We start from the raw sequence: 19133 nt of genomic DNA on the forward strand, positions 1-19133 counted from the left end.
CTGTCTAATTAAAACCTGCAGGTTTAATAATGTCATCTTTTCAAAATAGGTTTGATTAAAAAGCAATTTTCATTTTTCTTTCCAAGAAATCCAATACGTGTGGCACGAAGTGGGCACTTGAGCCAAGATTCCCCGACTATACGTGCATAAAAAGTTTATTTTATATTAAACTAAAAGAATATTCTTTATTACATGCAAGAAAATACATTATTTAGTGTTAACAAAACACTGTGAGGTAATTTTTGTGCTCTATTTTTTTAAACAACCTGTTGTTTCAGTGGACAGGACACTGAAACAGACCACTTAATTGCGACCCACAAATGCAGATTTATATTGTTCTTCTGTGACTTATGAATGCACTAAATCATCAGGAACTTAGCAAGCATCCTCATTTAGTCCACATATACTGACTAAACATCCTACATCTCAGTATTAATTATATTTTCATTGATAATATGACATGATGACAGTTTATGCCAGCTTTGCAGATACTTCCGCGGTCCAGCACAGTCCAGTGTGCAATCCTGTCAGCCTGTCAATCCCTTCCTTCGTCTACAGATATATGTCCGGAGCTCTATAGTTAAGCAGCCATTAGTCCTGCTGCATAGCTGACCTGAAAATAGTTTCACTGACAGCTGAAAAGTGGATGGTTAAATTGACTCAGTCTGAAATGACATTAGCTTTTAAAAAATCTGTGTTAACGTCATCACTTCTGAACGACCTCCAGAGGATGGAATACGGCGAAGGGCAACGCTAAATTATTAGTCAAGTGTCTCATTATAGCTTACTATTACCATAGCCAATTACACTGAATTCTGTCAGTCACTATAATTGTGAGAGCAGCACAAAATTAGGTGCAACAGATAGTATTAACTCTGTATTACCTAGACGATACAGGAGAACTCAATGAAAAGAACTCTGTAGGAATTGAATTATAATTTGAGGAGTGCATGTCTCACACAAATGGATAAGCAATAATAATCAAAAAGTTATTTCATAATTTACTTCTAAGCAGCCGTGTTTATGCAGGTAAATATGACAAGGTGGCAGATAATCAGGTCTTTACAACATAAACATACTCCAAACATACATATTTAAAATCTATTAATCTGGGAATGTCAAAAGGAAACAGCGTGGCAATATCTAGATTCAATAAAAAAAACTTTGAAACACTAATCTACTGATATTAAGTCACAATGTGAATAATTGTATCGTCATCTTGAACAAATAACAACGTTCTTTGACGTACAGACGAATCGTTTCATTCTTGAGCCTCATGAGCCTGTTGTCATTAAATAAATGTGAACTTTGTGATTTGAATTTAAATTATATACCAAATGCTGTATTGCCAAAGCTCAACACACGCAAAAGGAAAGATGGCTATGTCCAAGTTATTTGCTTTAATCAATCCATGCGTGATGTCCAAACGTCGTCTGTAATTTACCAGAGAAAAGGGAAATAAATTGTTGTATTAATGTTGGCGATCACTCTTATTGTCCTCAAATACGTGTGTTACAGAGTTGTCATTGAGCCAGAAGAAGGGAAAACTTAAGTCTGGATAAAGCTGACATGCTCTGGAACAGTTTGGTCTTCTGCAGTATCTGTGCGATATGTATCTTCTCATATTATTTTTTCATCCATCAAACTGGAAACAAATGTCTTCCACTGATGACATTTAACACAAAAGCATCATATTGTGATTAGTGTTATTCTGTGCAACCACTTATCAACAAGCTGCAGATTTAAAGGTGTGTAACATTCAGGAGGATCTATTGGCAGAAATGTAATATAATATGCATAACTATGTTTTGATTAGTGTACAATCACCTGAAAATAAGAACCGTGTTGTTACCTGAGAATGAGCTGTTACTATATACAGAGGGAGTGAGTCCTAACCCAGAACAGACAAACCAAACACTGGCTCTAGACAGGGCTGCTCACATTGTCTGTTTGTTAAGCAGCCACCGTAGTTCCTCTGCAAATACAAAGCTAAATACCATTAAATCCTACACAGTGGACCTTTAACTTACCATCTTACTAAGTTTATGGCAAACATATACATATATATATTTACACATCTAGCAGATACGAAGCAACATTAGCAATGAACTCTGTTTTGGTTAGTAACTCCTGAGGGACCCAACGTGTTCTCAAGCAAACTGTATCTGTTTGCTGTTTGGTGCTGGGCAGATAGAGTACAGTGAAAACTGCTGCATCTGAAAACAATGCTGATGAGAGCACTGCGAATGAAACAAAACAGTAAAGCTGCAGGCTGTAAAATCAAAACAGTGAGCTGAAAGATGCTAAAAAAAGGAGGACTGGGACATTATAAAATATTATAACAAAGTCTCACCAATGAGAAAATGTTAAGACATTTAAAGATATGAAGACCGATTGTTTAGCACAAAAAAAAACTTGAGATCATTAACTTGAGTTGACCTTTATGACCCCATTGAACTTCACCAATTAAAATGTTCTCCATGAGTGCCTCTGGACTGAAAGACAGCTTAGAGGCCAAATTAGGCTCTACTGCAGTCTTTGTCAACGCCAGCTTTGCTGGAAATGTTTATGCCCATTAATAAACTGTTTTCTGAATCCATTCACCTCAAAATTAATGTACAATCAATATATGAGCTGTGATCAAATATTCTATGTTATGCATGAGATATCTCCAGACCGCAAATGCTTGTTTCAACTTCTGTGGATCCTCTGTGCAGCAATTCAATTAAATGACTTTTTTTTTCTCACGCAACTTGGCCTCTGAGGCCTTTTGGGAATCCTGCTCTGGACATTAAAGGGTTGCTCTGTGTTTATGAGAAGCCCATCTATGTGATAATATCTGAACCACTCAGCTCAGTTGGACCATCTACATTCCACATAAAATAACACCTACGGACCTCTGAAGTAGCACGGGCAGCAGAGGCCTGCGGGACAAGTGAAGCCATATACAATAGAAGCCTTGTGCTCGAGTCAGTGAAAGAGATAAAACAGAGAAAATGAGCGGGGAGCTGGCATTTAGAGGAATGAGATGGGAAAGATAAATATCAGTCAAGTCTCATGTGAAGAAAATGATCAATGCAGACTTAGTGGTTTTGGATTGGCCTGCTGGATTGGGAGGTCAAAAGACGGCATACTGAGAGAGAAAAAAGAAGACGTAAACAGAGACATGCCAGCGAGGAGGGTGGGTGGTCAGAAAGCATCCTGTTTTCTTGGTCCCTTTTCTTTTCAGTGGTCATCTTGCATCAGTAAACTTAGCTAGTCTTTTTTAATTTTTTATTAATTATACGATTATAAATACTTTTTTTTACACAACTTATTCTGGATCACAGCCAAATTAACTCTAGCTGTCTTCTGTCAGCAACAAACAGACTATAATTATCATTTATATTCAGTCAGAATTTCCATTTACTAGTCCAGCTGATAAATCCAGCAATAAACTCATACCTGCTCAAGGAAAGCAGACTGAGAATCTCAAGCCACACAAGCAAATAAGGCTGTGTAAGAACCTGGTGACATGATACGCATCACAATGGGTTACGATTCAATATATTGCAATATACTATATATGTATGTATATATTACAAGATACTGTAAGCAAGGTGATATATAGCGATTAAAGAAAAAATATGGTAACATTTTAGAAAAACTGTCATAGAGAACACTTCACCATATGAAATTGACTTTTTACTTTTTCATGCAACTGAACAGTGAGATCTGCATTTGTGTTCGCAGTATCACCGTCACTCACTCCCTCCCTCCAAACATAGACTGTATAATTAAAAATGAATGGCAGGCTGAATGAAGCGTGGTTACTGCAAACAGCCACCTGTGACCTTTACTCCTTGATATAATTTAAATGGGTAAGTTATGCTGCTGTAAAGCTTACGGAGACTGATTGATTTAATTTGCCAGCACGGGGGTTACCACTTGTGTCCAAATTGTGACTGAGTTCACCACCAGCTGCTACCGGTGATAGCTTGTCAACTTTATTATGAGATATTAACACAACAGCAACTATCAAAACAATAGAAATATTCTTCATTTTAAGTAACTCTCACAGTGTGGAGTTTCTAAGGATGGTAAATTAGGCAGAAGGGGTGTGTAGCGCTCATATTTTCACTGTTTACTGACCACGTTTTGCCTTGGATTTGGAACAGTTACTGCAACTTTATAAACAATATATGATACGATGGTAATAAATTACAACTAGTGCTTTCACTACTTTGTTAAGCCACAGCTCAGTTTAAGCACAATAGTAAAGATTACCGTTACAGGTCTACATAAAACAGCTTTGACTCAAACTTTTATCTAAAACTGAGTGGAAAATTGTGCTTTTATAAATGCTAGGACAGCTCTCTGTCTACAGACACGCACACACAAACACACAAACCAGTGGCCTTTGTGTAGCAAACTCCCACAAGCGTAAATATCACCCGGCGGCCCTTTTTTTCCACAGTGGAGTCAAGAAGCAACAATACTGTCAAGTAGCTGAACACCCACTAAATGAATTCCAGATGCTTGGAGCTGAGAAACTGGGGCAACCATAGCAAAGTATTTCAGACATTCAACACATGTCCTGTTGAAGCCAGAATCATAGAGCACGTCTTTGACAGTAGCAGCTGACTGCATCACACACACACACACACACACACACACAGTGTACTATATATAGATAAAGACAAGCATACAGATACAGTATATACTGTATAAGCATATATTTTATCTAGTGTCAGTTTGTGAAAACTCATTTGGAGTCTGCTGAAGCTACATAAAAATACAATCAAACCTTCTAATTACCGTATTGAGGAGAAAAATATATCAGTCATGCATAACTCCTGAAATAATTATACATGATATGTTTACGAAAAATTTAAACATTGCAATCATTGTCAACTGCAGTTGCTTCCATTCCCTCTGAGAATGACAAAGACCATCAGTGAAGCACAATGTTTCTCACTAAATTGTAAATGCAGCTAATCTCAAAAATGCAGTTCAATGCAACTACAAAGTTCTATCATGACAAGAAATTGGTTTCCATGAATTTAGTGATGGATTCTAAACATTTAAAATTAAGCATTTAATTGTTTTTTCTTTTTATAAATCAGACAAATGTGACAAATTGTTGTAAAGTACCTCCCCAGTCCACCAGTAATCCTACAGCAGGAGGACTTGTTCCAATTATTTGATGATTATACGAAATTGAACACAATTATGAATCTGCCCTCAGGTCACAACAGGGTAAACTGTCTACAACAACATCATTAAACACAGCTGTGCACAAGCAAATAATCTATTTCATTAGTTTTCTTTGACTAGTGACAATAATTTGTTGACAGAGAGACCGTGTTACACAGAGAGCACTTATATTGGATCACTGCTTGCTATTGGCTTATACCCTGATCTGAATATATATAGATCTGTATATCATAGCATATTGTATCATATCATATAAAAATTAAAATCTGTCAAATGTCAGTGTTTGTAATCTTCTGGATACAGACAGTATCTTCCCATATCCAAGCGTATTACCACCTTGGATACTACATTAATTTTTGTGTGTTTATTCCAATGCAGTTGGATCAGTGCATTCATACTTTCAGGTATTATCCCTGGTCTGTCATTATCTTGTGCACGTACAGGACAAGTCATTATACCTACAAAATCAGCTGTTAATATGGTACCGACCGGAGCAAAATGAGTTCCCTTTGGGGACAATAAAGAACATCTAATTTAATCTGTGATCTGAGATGACAAGGTGTATGCCCCAGTATGAAAGCTTCCATCATTTTCTGCCAGATTTCAACAGACAGAGGAATATGGAGGTAATGTAAAATTCATGGACCCTCAGGTGCAAAGAAACTCTCGTTTTGTTTTGTTCTTTTATTCGTATACTGTATAAACAGTACATATACACTATATATATTCGTATCGATCCTGGTGGAGCCTCCTGCCATGGTCCTGCTAGATTGCCATTGCCAATACTGTTGTTGCTGTGCACCTGTCTGTCTCTCGCTCTCTCTCTCTCTCTCTCTCTCTCTCTCTCTCACCCCAACTGGTCGAGACAGACGACCACCCACCTAGAGCCGGAGGATCTGTCCTAGGTTTCTGCCTTTTAACAGGCAGTTTTTCCTTGCCCTTGTCGCCAAGTGCTTGCTCATGGTGGTACTGTTGGGTCTCTGTAATTAATGTTTTAAAGAGTTCGGTCTAGACCTGCTCTATTTGAAAAGTGTCCTGAGATAACTTCTGTTATGAATTGGCGCTATACAAATAAAATTGAATTGAATTGAATTGAATATATATATATATATATATATATATATATATTAGTTACCGATTGCCTTCAGGAGCTTTAAATATATGAATTCAAAAGGTTGTGGGCAAACTTTGAACTTAAAGAACACAAACTCAAAGTAACATGTCAGACAGCATTGTAGTCATACATCGTGTGTGGCACTCACTCCAAGAAGCGGGTGATATACTGGCGACTGCAGCGTGACCACCTGGGCAGGGAGGTGCCGTACAGGAGCTGTGGAGACATGACGAAAGGTCGTTTCCCAATGGGTTCACAGTCATTACCGTTGCCATCATGCTGAATCCCAAAGCTGTGACATAAGAGCACAGAGGGAAATTAAAGTGAGTGGGCACAACATGTAATATGTACTTCAAGGTACAGCTACAATGTGCAACAATAAACAAATACATGTTTGTGAACAGCGGAGGTGAGCCACAAAGTCACTGCAACAAAACAATCTGTGCACAGCAGTGATAAAGGAAAGCAGAGGTAAAAACAAACAAACTATTCTTAAACACATATGAGCATTCACACATCTCTGTTAAAGTGCAGATTGCTTATGTTTCATATCTACTCCTTCAAAGGCTGTGGTTGCTTTATGGTATTCTTCGTTTTTGAAAATTACAATTCCATTAAAAAAATAGGAGTTTGCACAGCAAGTCTGATTTTTATCTTTTTTATTAAAACAAAACATGTTCTGCAGTTTTTCTATGGCTGGATTTTAGCATAAAGAAACACTATGCAAACACATCTGACACTATGAAGTCACAATTGAATGATAACTTGCAACATTTGATTAAATAGCAATGAAACACTGCTGGTTTTCACCACATTTGGCTTTATAACATGCTGTTGGATATCATATCATATTTAGCATTTTGGAGAATGACTTTACATCACCAGTTTTACAACATCAATAAATAAATGAACCCCTTTACAGTAGCCTTTTGCCAGTCGCAAGAGTAGCTTCAAGTTTCCAACAGTGGCAGAAGGTCTGACAACATAATTTTCACTATGTTTATGCTTTTTACATATTCTTCCGTTCTTTTATTTTTTATTTCTTTAAAACTACCTCTACCGTTGCACCTTTGAGGGCTGAAAACAACCTCAGCCTGTCAGTCCACTGTTGGAACTTCAGTGAATTCATTTTCATTCTCTCCTGGACAGCCTGGTAATCACAAGGGGGCTCCCGTCAATCCAGGACTTGTTCATGCATTCAACAACCTTAAAAACACCTCTAACACCCACGACTACCTGCCATCCATATACACACACGGTGGAGAATAAAAGAGATACGATTTGAAAAGGTACTTCGGGCTCAGCTGGACCACAACAATCAAGATGAACAAATACAGTGAAGCTATATAATCACGTGTTGTTTGTTACTGATTGAAGTCAAGCTGAATTAGTCTGAAGTGAACGTGATTACAATAACAAATTACATGTAGATACAAATGGATCTGGAGGCTGATGCACAATTGTTGGCCACTGTTGTTTGTTTGACCTCTGTATGTGCCTATTACAGTTTGTATTATTCCTAAACATTACAAGAAGAAACATCTCGTCTCTGTGCACTCATATATGTTGTTAATCCTACTTTCAGACTCAGTATCTGTACATCCAGCGAGCTACAACGTAAGGACAAAGTAGGGAGTTTGCAAATAGCTTCATGGCTGTACTGTCTCAGGAAAGGGAGCCATTTTTGAAATTTAATATTACATGTCGAGGGCTCTCAATCAACAACATATGTGATTTTCCGCAGTGAACAACGTGGGCGAACAGGTTTGATACAGACAAAACAGCAGAAGTATGACAATTGCTGAGCTCTTCTTTCAGTCCCTTACTCCTCAGTCAAAGAAGCAGTGACAGTCATACAGATAATAAAAAAAACACCTCTCTCTTCCATTCTTCTATTTTTCTCCTCCCACACAAATATTCATAAATAGCTCTACAAGGAGGGCTGCAAGCTTATCAGAGCAGCAGACATTAGTGTTCTCAGCTAACGGGTTGCTATGGAATATTAATTAAGGGGATTTTCATTGGTTTGTTTTAACTCATCCAGAATTGGGACCTTAGTCGGGCAAGCCATGTGCTTCCAAATCAAATGGACCCAACAAAAATAATAAAACACTCTAGTAGGTTGAGTAAAATATAATTTGTGAGGGAGGTTTCACACTGTGCTTTTCCCCTCAGTTGAGATTACCTTTAGAGTGTTTGAAGAAAACATGTGTGTTTTTGTTTGTTTGAATGTCATTTATTTCCTTTAATCGTGGCGTCTTTTGTGAAGTCACTAGAGGACGGAAATAAATCCTCAAAGTCAAATTTTAAAAAGAGGTAATTAAGTTGCGAAAAGAATTATGATAAAATAGCAGTAATGAGCAACAGAGTGTCAGGATAATTAGCTAGTTCTCCTACAGCTGATAAAATCTGCCAACAACAGGCAATTCAGTCAGAAAATCAACCTAACAGCTAGAAAGGAGAGGCCTACTTTTCTAGTACATCTGTTATCATTGTAAGCTGTATATGTGGCATGTGAGACCAGAATGCTTAAGGGGGGACGGGGCTTAGCGGACAGTTAATTGCATTTTAACTAATCTTTTAATATTTAATGGTGATACTATAATCATGACAAAGTACCTAAGTGATCACACACAACGTTTTTATAATTTTTCTCCTGCTGATTATTTGACAATGTGAAGATAAATCAGATTATAATAACGTGTGTATGTGTTTGTGTGTGCGGTTAAACCTTACTTGTGTCCCAGCTCATGAGCTACAGTGAAGGCCAATGGGAGGCCCGTGTCCTCACTGATGCTGCAACTGCGATGTGGCTGACACATCCCAGCCACATGAGACAGACCCAGAGTCTCACAAGGCATGTTGATGGATGCACAGATGTCCTTCCTGTGAAAAGTGAAGGTGGAGTGTTGGTCAGATATCGGTTGAAACAGAGGGCAGTGTCAAAGACGATGCATTGGAGATCTGAATTATAAGATGAAGGAGAACAGATAAAAATGATGACAGGGGAAACAATAGGGGAAGGAGGTGGGGGGAAACCAACAAGAAATTTGGCGCACACCGTTTGCATTGATAATACGTCTCATTGAGGTTAATTCTGATAAACTAAGCAAGTAGTTTTTTATCAAGTCAACAACATTTCAGTCATTAATTCTACTATATTTCACGTAATAAAAGTTCACATCATGTAGTAAAATGTGTAAAAAGTTGGAAAGGTGGCTGAAGCTCAGGATGTAAAGCGGGTTGGCAGTTCGATCCCCGGCTCCTTGAGCAAGATACCGAACCCCAATGGGGATGCTGTGCATCGGTGTGTGAATGTGTATGAATGTTGGTTTCTGTTTGTGATGAGCCTTTGCCATCACTGTGTGCATGTAGTATAAAAGTGTTTTTTGTGGTGGAAAGACTAGAAAGGCGCTATGCAAGTACAGTCCATTTACACAGTTTTAGTTAATTTAATTATTTATTTCTCAGGGACTGTGCATATAAATAAACACTGATGTAAATATACCAGAATTAAGCAAAAAGCTAGTTTCCATCTGTAGTTCCTGGCCAGGTATAAAAACTGGCAGTTCGAAATCAGTGTAAATTACAATTACAATAAAAGCAGAAGACACACATCAACAAAAAACAACAACATAGCAACAAAAGCAAACAAGGACAAACATGACCAAAGAAAATGAAAGAAGAAAAAGTAAAAATAGAGAACAGCTTCACAGCAACGAACATTAGCAAAGACGAATAAGAGCAACAGAGCGGCAGAGAGTAGCAGCTAGTGGCGCCTACTTTAATGCTACAGAACAGCAGCATAAAAGGCAGTGAGTAACAGGGCACTACAGCAGCATGCAAGTAAGCTGACAAACATTTGCAAAATGAGGAAGGCATCTCAACCTCTGCTGACAGATCTGGTGGTTTATTAGCCACTGGTACAGCATTCCAGTTGTGTGTTGCTTTAATAAAAAAGGCAGATTGATTGAAAGCAGATTTTCTTTGTTGGACAATACAGTCCCCTTCTGAGACTCCTCTGATTTGTATTTACTCGTTGCTTAACAAAGCAACAGAGTGGAGGACAGAGGATGGATGAGTTGCTGAAATTCAATGTCTCCTGCGAAGCCAAATCAAACACATCCACTAGTCGGACAGTATGTTGTACATTTTAAGCATTATTCCATCTTTGCTCCAAGCATTTATTTTCCTCTTTCCTCGTTTGGTTGGCGGAGTGAAGAAGCCAGAAACAGACTTGGTTCTGAGTCGTCTATTCTCAGCAAACAGTCTAGAACCAACTTCCAACAAAATACCAACAACAACTCGCCTTCTACTCGCTGCCTCATGCTGTTTCCATGATTATGATCGTACTTTGAAAATGTCATAAATGTAATGTCTATATGCTGGAATCACATACTGTATTGGAAAATGGCCACATTTAAAGTTGGAACAATTTCATATATAAAACATACTGTATAACAAAAGATCTATCACATATATAAATCTATATAAATATATAAATAGTGTGTGTCTGTTTTATACATATTTTAATCAACTACTGAAGCTGTTGCTGCTGCTCTGCTAACACGCGGTTAACACTATGTCTCCTGTGTGGATAGATACTCTGTCAGTGTTCACAGATCTATAGGCGATAACCATCAAGGACATCAGTGAACTGACATACCACTGACATACCACCGTCTCAGAGGAACATTTGGTCCACTTCCACCAAACATAAAATTTCTTATAGGTAGGAAGTTGAGTGACTTCAGTACGTGACTTCAACAATACAACGTGTACTGAGCTTAATTTAGTTATGGTTTGGTGCTATACAACTAAAACTGAACTGAATATGTATCTCCAATGTTTCTGTTGTACCTGGTTCATAAGAAAGGACCTTGACCTTTGCACTACAATTATACCGCTTATTTATACATTTTTATACATTTCATATATGTGTCTAGGTTTTTCTCTTTACTTCATTGTGTTGTTACTGTGTGTAATGCTGCTGCTACACTGCAATTTCATCTATCTGTATGTGTCTTCATTCTTTATTCACCCACAAAATGAATTTTTTTTTAAATGTGAATAATATGAATAATGTGTAATTTAGGGAGTTTCATACTGTTCAGTATAATTGCTTCATTATGCTCTACTCACTTGTACCAAACTCTTGTGGGCTTGTGTCCATTCTTGATTCCACAGCAGGAGTGAAACTGTTCACAAAGAGACTAATATCTCCTTGGAGTTTATAGATATGTTCCAACTTTAGCAAATATATAAAGGGAGATATGGGGTGGGATCCCTGTGAGGCTCAGTTAAAGGTTTGTATTGGCAGGCTATAAAGAAAGTTAACCATTATGAGCAATAAAGATGAAAAATATATATATTTCTATTAGATAAGTAACCAAATTGCGCCTGGATTAGGAACTTGTATGCCATGAAAATTTGATCTTTTTACTGAAAATGATGTTCTTTATAACATCAAAAAAAGGTCTATTTGTTCCCAAATTAGAGCTGGCACACTGCCTCCTCATACTGAAACACATCTGCACGCTTTGGAAGAAGAAAGTCAAAATCGTGGCCTGAAATGGTTGTTTGAAAAAGCCCTTGCAAACTGGCAACTTATTTAGTGAATGCTTGAGAGTTCAGGATTAATAAACTTGATTTATTTCATTTTTAGTGTGTAAATAAAATTAATTATTGTTTCTTGCATTTCAGCTACTGAGCCATCTGGAATCTGATCAATTATTCTGATAAATTCTATTAGCGGCAGTGTTAATTCAGGACAGTTCATTACAGCTGACATAACAACTGTTACATTTCAAAGCCCAAAAGACAACTAAATAAGAAAGTTTGTCATCCAGGCGCACACGCAGCTTTGATTCTTCTTTCAGCAACTATCTAAATCAGTAAATCAATAACGGCTCTGGAATGACATGATAAAACCCAATTACATATTGACTCTCTTGGAGGATGTGATTATGAGCGGTTGAGAAACAAAGAGAGCTTGGTGAATTGTTACCTACCTGGTGAGCAGAACTGATACGTCATGGTGCAGCGGGTGTTCATCTCCTTTCATGTTGAGTTTCTTCTGCCACTTACAGAAGCTGTTCAGGCTGTTGTCGGCATGGTGTGTAATCTTTAAGTCATCCTGTTCCCCACGTGTCCCATTGAGATGAAGGGAAGAGAACATGACGTGAGTAAATCAAATGTTAGCAGGTAATGTAATTTTAAGTTTACAAAGTGGGCCGAAGAAGATAGAAGAAAAATACAGGTTCTATTTGAGGTAAAGTGCAATGAAATAACTGCTTTAGGTCCAGTGAAATTGCATGATGTCTAAGATTGTCAATCATTTGATACTGCCTTTAAGAAGCCCTAATAACAGTAATTCGGACAAAAGTAAGGTAACAGCATCACTGTGACGAATACTTAAACTTTTGCAACACCAATTTCCTTCCATTAACCCTCTCAGCAGCAAATTTATGCACAATTACTTAACTTACACTTTCCAGGAAACATTTATTGCCATATAACTATTGAAGCACATTTTATTTATTCTTTTATTAATCTGGTTTGTCATAGTATTATCAGTTTACTCATTTGTTCTGTTCACATCTATATCCTATTATCTGCTGCTGTGAAAAAAACTACACGAAACATTTATGTTCTGATAAATTTTGACTGCTGTCTAAAACATTATGCACAAATTATTCTGAACTACAATTACCTGAGTATGAGTCATTATGAATGTCATTAGGCAAACAATAGGCTGTACGTACAACGGGTTTCATTTAATATCTGGCCATCACAGCTAATCTGTTAACATTCAAGTCCCTTTGACTTTCAGACGATTATTTCTATCTATAAAAATGTTTATCTATCTCTTTAAATTAACACCATAAACCCCACAATGGGTGCTTTTATCAACACAAAGTTCCTTAATGCTTTAAATAATAAATCTGTGATGATACATTTAAATTCAGGTTGTGCTTTAACTCCACTTGGAGCATTTGTAAAATTCACTGTCTGTCTGACCCACTGCTGCCTTGTTCATTACAGTAAACTGGGCTGCTGTTGTTTTCCCTGAGGTAGCAGAGGCAACACACATGAACAGACATTAAGATTAAATTTTTTTACACAGTTTATGATTATGAGATGATTATTTGACTGATTTCGTTGTGGCAGCTTCACTGTGCATGTCATCACATTATTACTGCACACATGGTGCTCGGTATTCCTTTAAGTAATAAAGCCGATTCCCTGTTTTAAAATGGTGTAATCCAGAATTAAACACGTTTCATCAACATAAACAAACCATGTTTTTACCTCATCCTGCTCCAGTAGGATGAGTCGAACAACCACAATGTTGATTGCGTTTCCAATACTGGCATCTCGGAACAGACCTGCCACCTGAAAAAATACATTCATACATTTAGACAATATATATGTTGTTGATATAAAATTAGGGCCCCTAGCAGTGAAGCTGAAACCGCCTGGATTATTATTCTTAACCACAATAAATCACATTTTTGGAGGCTGCAACATGCTCCAAAATGGCTAGACAGTGTTCCCTTTAGAGCAGCCACAACGGCGCATGTTTGAAATTCGGAACGCATGTAGATCATGTTCAGACGTACAACCCATATCCCAAACCCGACAGGACAGTAGGCTTTTTGGACTCATTTTGGGCGATTTGCACGCATTGTATTTTAACGAACTCCTCCCAGGGAACTGATTGGATCAACTTCTCATTTGGTCAGTATAATCTTAAGACCATTACGATTAAAGTAAGGCGATTTCTACGTTTTTGTCCGAGGGCGTGTCCGTGGTGAGGCGCAGAGTTTCCATTTTTCAGCCAAGAAACTGGAAGTTGCTGTAACTTCAGTGTCCTTCAACCAAACTGCACCAAAATGCACGTCTGATAAGAGTCCTGCCCTGAACACATCGGCATGACACAGCCGCACCACACCCCAACGTGGGTGGAGGCAAGGGCCTGTCATCGCTGCTTGTAGCCTTAATTAAATCGTTAAAGAGTTAACTCCACACTCATGCATACAGCTACTGCTGCAGCCAGTTCCTATGAATATCTAAAGAAGATATTTAAAAAATCAATCCCACATTTTTATGCAAATTGTTCCTGCCAGGCCAGAAAGCAAAAAAAAGAGGGTAAGCTACAGTTGGGGTACCCGATCAGTCTTGGGAAACATCTGTTAGTGATCCCAGTCAAACACAGCATTTTTAAAGGACCAGTTATGAACATGAACTAGTTTTAATCTGTGTGAACTGAACTCTGAGCTTACTCTTGTAAAGTGTGAACTTGCAAAACCTGTTTTTATATATTAAAACAAAAAATGCTGTCTAACAGTTATGTCAGAGCTATTACAGCGGGAGCTGACTTTGGGAGTTATTTGACTGTTGGATTTCCATTTCAAGGCCAGTCCATATACAAATAAACATTCTCCTTAACAGAAAGTCTTCTTTTCTTTACTCTTGTCCTTATAATAACCTAATAACCTAAAAAAACAACAACTAAGGTATTGTTTGGAAACAACCACCTAAAACCTGAAGGTTTTCTGAAAAACCGAAAGTAAATTTCCAGAAATCATACAACAATGACTTGTTTACAAGTGGCACTGAAATAAACTCCAGCCAAATTTTCAATAAAAAACAAACTAACTGACTCTTTCCGCTCTGCCCACTCCCACTCACCTCTCCTCTCGTTGCAGATAACTTCACTTACTGCCTCTGTGTTTTTAACCATCTATGTGATTGTCTGCCGCCCGCCCCGCGCTGATTGGTTTCACCTTTCCTTCGTTATCGTCCCCTTTCTAGTGTATTCAGTGTGTGTGATCCCCTCATTCAGTGCCAGTTTGTCTTTGCGCCCAGTGTTTTTCCTTGTGTCTGGTGTTTCCTGCTCATTTGGATCTCTGCCGGTTTGTCTGACCTCGCCTTTGTCTTCTCCCTTCCTGATTTACTACCTGTGTGGCAAATCCTTTTAGGCAAATAAATATTGTTTTTTTTTAATCAAGCTTCTGTCTCTGAGTGGTGCTTTTGAGTACATTTGCTTGTGGTTACTCCAGTCAAACTGGTAATGGTAGTAGTATACAACACAAATGTCAAAACATCATGTCTTTGATTTGAGTTTATAGTTTGTGCTCAGCTAACATGAAAGGTGTAAAAACTTGTGCCATAAATCCAAAAAGAATTCCTTATTTTAAAGAAGTGTGTTGGATTTAGTGGCATTTGTTGATGTAGTTACAGATAGCAACCCTCACTACACCCTCGCCTTCCAAGCACGAAGGAGAATGGTGCCCGCAGAAAAAGGCTCAAAAAACACGAACGCCCCAATCTGAAGCCAGCTTTGTTCGTTCTGGGCTACTATAGAAACGTGGCAGACTCACGAGAAGGCAAAACACTGCATCTAAAGATAAAAACAGCTCATTCTAAGGTAACAAAAACACAACGATTCTTATTTTCAGGTGAATCTACACTAATAAAAACATATCTATGAATACTATATTCCATTTCTGCCAATAGATCCTTCTGAATGTTACACACTGGACCTAATAATAAGATGATCTGCCTGGATGTTATTTTATATCTAAAGCATGAAAACCTACTGAAAAACTGAACCATGTAAATGGAGTGTAAAAATCAACTGCATTTAAATAAGTCATGGTCTTGCGCTGAGGTGGCATGTGACAATTCAGTGAACCACTTCATAAAGGGCAGGAAGCTATATGATTACAGGAGTAGAGGGAAGAGTCAAGGTCTCAAAGACAGAACCGTGAAACAAAGGTCTGAGGTGAAAGGAAGTCACACTAGTGAGATGCAAGGCTAAGAACATCATTATAAACTGTTTCAGAGATTTCCTCTAGGAGCAACACCAAACCTTTATGATAAATGTCTATTAAAGATCCCTTCCGGACATGTATTAAGACATATACAAAATAGTCTGCTTGGAACAATAATGAGTGTCTAATGGGTTTTCCCCTCCCCCAAAAAGTACAATAACCATATTAACATCTACTCCTTCTACCGCATTAAAAAACCCAGAATCTATGAATATATGCAAGTTTCCTCCTTCCTCCCAGGTCCTCCTTCACTGTAAAGTCTATTCTCAGTGTATGTGCACTGGTGGCTTCATGTTTCTACATCACACTTGTATAATATGCACAGAGAAACTTTCCACTGAACATAAAACATCCTTCTGGTGTCAAACTACATACGTCAGTGAAAACAACATGCACAGAAACTGAAGAAAAACATATTTAAAGTGAAGAGGGAATTTAAACTCAAAGGGGAAATGCCCTGAGAGACTGGTAGCAAGTCTCGCTTTGTGCGTATCACAGACTGTATTTCTGTCACGGGTGGTTTTTGGTTCCCCCCCCAAAAAAAAAACACAGATGCAGTAGTATGTTGGATTCTCTGCTTTCATTTACTGCCACATATCTTTTGTCCTGTGGTGGAGGTAAAAATGCCTTCCAAAAAACATTCTACACTATAATTCATGCAGTTCATAGGCTTTTCATTTCTCATTCATTCATTATGCATGTTTCATAATTCATGAAGCTCCAGCTTTCCATCGACATTTCAACACAACAAAAGAGTATTTATCTGTTCAGCTGAAGCTAACATGATGCTGTCGTAATATATCAGTGAAAGTGAATGATTATAAAGTGTGATGAACTCAATAAATAGTCAAGAAGCTGCAACAGATTAATGCCAAGGACCAAGAGAGAGAGAGCACGTTATTCTGCATTTATAAATAAGCACTCCAGTCTGATGACCGTTCAGTTACTACACAGCGTTAGAAGCAACATTCATATAATACTGGTCAGATTCCTTTCATTTTTTGCCCAGATGTCAACACACTAAACCTTCTGTACAAGTTGTGTAACTGAGGCACTTCAGACAGATCAGCTCTGATGGACACAAAAGACTTAATTCATCAAAACTTTGTTTCTCCCAGTGTCCATTCACAGATATTTGTGTTACACATCTTGTTGCTCAATCAACTTCTGCAAAAGCTTTTAAAAGCTTAACGGTGACATTAAATATGGTTTCAGTCTATCTTTATCCATTTGTTTTGTTAACCATTGTTTATCATGTGAATAAAAATAAAACTGCAGCTATTTAAAGCTCATGGATTTTTCTGCAACAAAGTGCTGTTGATTTCACGTTTCCTCTCAAGCTGCACGCTGTACATTTGCACCTACTTGAAGGGTAAATAGCGCTTGGTGATTATTCCTGCATTTTTCATCCATGTGATCTGTATGTTTGCTGACATATAATAAATATCCCAAAGAAAATACAATAATTAACTGTAAGATCACTCTTTTGAAACGACTTTGGGAGCTATTTTTGTGAAAGGGTGTCCGATTTCTTTCTGCTGAGATTGACTACTCTGGCTGTTAAGTGTCTGTAAATCATACCACTGGGTTCATACAATACAGCTTGTGAAGCTGAAAACTTCAAGACAGCGTCTGTAGTGAGACAATGGAGCAGCTGCCTGAGGAAGATGATGCCATTACTTATTGTTTGGACACGGGTAAGAGGTTGTTTCCCCTGATGCTGTGCAAGATTGTTTTCACAAAACTGAACCATTTGGGGCTTTAAAGTTCAAAGCAGGAGTGCGAAGGACTCAAAAAAAGAACCATGAGAGGATGTGTGGGATAATGGCTGCTTCCTCCGTGTATTATTGTCTGTTAAGTCAGTTAATCCGTAGGCTTCTGTCAGTGGATTCCCTTTCCTGATGTTCTCTCCTCTGATAGCACTTTCAGTAGCTGCAGTCAGAGCAGACTTGGCTGGAAAAAAACACTTATGCGCTAATCAAAAGCAGACAAGGAGTCAGTTTACTTAACCCCTAACTAGGAGGTGGTAATAACATTGATTGCTGAAGGCTGGGGAGTCATGGTTGAAAAAAACCCCAACATATATGAGAAAAGTTTAATCCATCTATTGTGTTACGTGTCACAGGATGGAAAAACTGAAACAGAATCTGGTCTCAAACAGCAGTATCATTCAAAACATCTGGGAAAATGTTCTCACATCCTGTAACTTTGTATTCAGAAACATCTGAAAGGATTATTTCATTGTTTTAGTATTAATTACAACCTATGAAATGATTCTGTAATGTTGGCTTTAACTGTGTAATCAAGTTATGCGTAACAATATCGGGTAATAATTACAAAATGTATAATAACAGAGATTTTACAGATTAATGCAGGTTATCATATTTTTTTAGAGATTACGTATTTAATGCTGTTGTGAGAAAAACTACATGTTGTCCACACGTTTACCTTTAATATTATTTTGTATGATATGGCCTTATTAGTTAATGTTAATAATATTATTTGTTTGCAGCAGTTAAAAACAGGAAAAAACCACAAATAATACTGTCAAATCCCACATATCTTAATCTTAAAATGAAACATTCAATGAGGGCCTAATTAGGAATATAAAATACATGACCCTTATCAAATGTGTAATCGTGTCATATTCAGAATAATAGTGGAGGATGAGTGTGCAGTCAGTGATTTCAGCGATTGAGCCCCCTATGTATAATCACATGAAAACAAACCAATTTAAAATCATTGACAGCAATCACACAGAAGCAAATCATCACGCGTTAGTGCCTGCATTTTAATTCAGTACCATTTTTGTGTACGACTGGCAGTGTTTCTGTGAGCTGTGTACAGCTGTGTGTGTGTACGTGTCAGACCAGTCGGTTGGTTTGTGTTTCATTTATTCACAGTGGGTTGTCAAAGTGATCATGACACTTTCTTCATTTTCTGGTGTTTTGACTATTTTCATGTGTTTTCATAAATTGCATTGA

General features: G+C 37.7%; 1 protein-coding gene across 2 annotated transcripts in view; it reads right to left on the minus strand.

The window, feature by feature from the left end:
* Positions 1 to 19133, minus strand: part of LOC127351118 (A disintegrin and metalloproteinase with thrombospondin motifs 7) — an 80838-nt gene that overhangs the window by 46713 nt on the left and 14992 nt on the right. For both annotated transcript variants that reach the window (XM_051378342.1, XM_051378343.1), the window contains exons 5-8: positions 13622 to 13705; positions 12322 to 12446; positions 9047 to 9196; positions 6459 to 6602 (exon numbers count right to left, since the gene is read on the minus strand). In XM_051378342.1, coding sequence (XP_051234302.1) covers positions 6459 to 6602; positions 9047 to 9196; positions 12322 to 12446; positions 13622 to 13705 — 503 coding nt within the window. The remainder of the gene's footprint in view (positions 1 to 6458; positions 6603 to 9046; positions 9197 to 12321; positions 12447 to 13621; positions 13706 to 19133) is intronic.

This window comes from Dicentrarchus labrax, unplaced genomic scaffold (genome assembly GCF_905237075.1).
Source record: "Dicentrarchus labrax unplaced genomic scaffold, dlabrax2021, whole genome shotgun sequence".
Classification (NCBI taxonomy): domain Eukaryota; kingdom Metazoa; phylum Chordata; class Actinopteri; family Moronidae; genus Dicentrarchus; species Dicentrarchus labrax.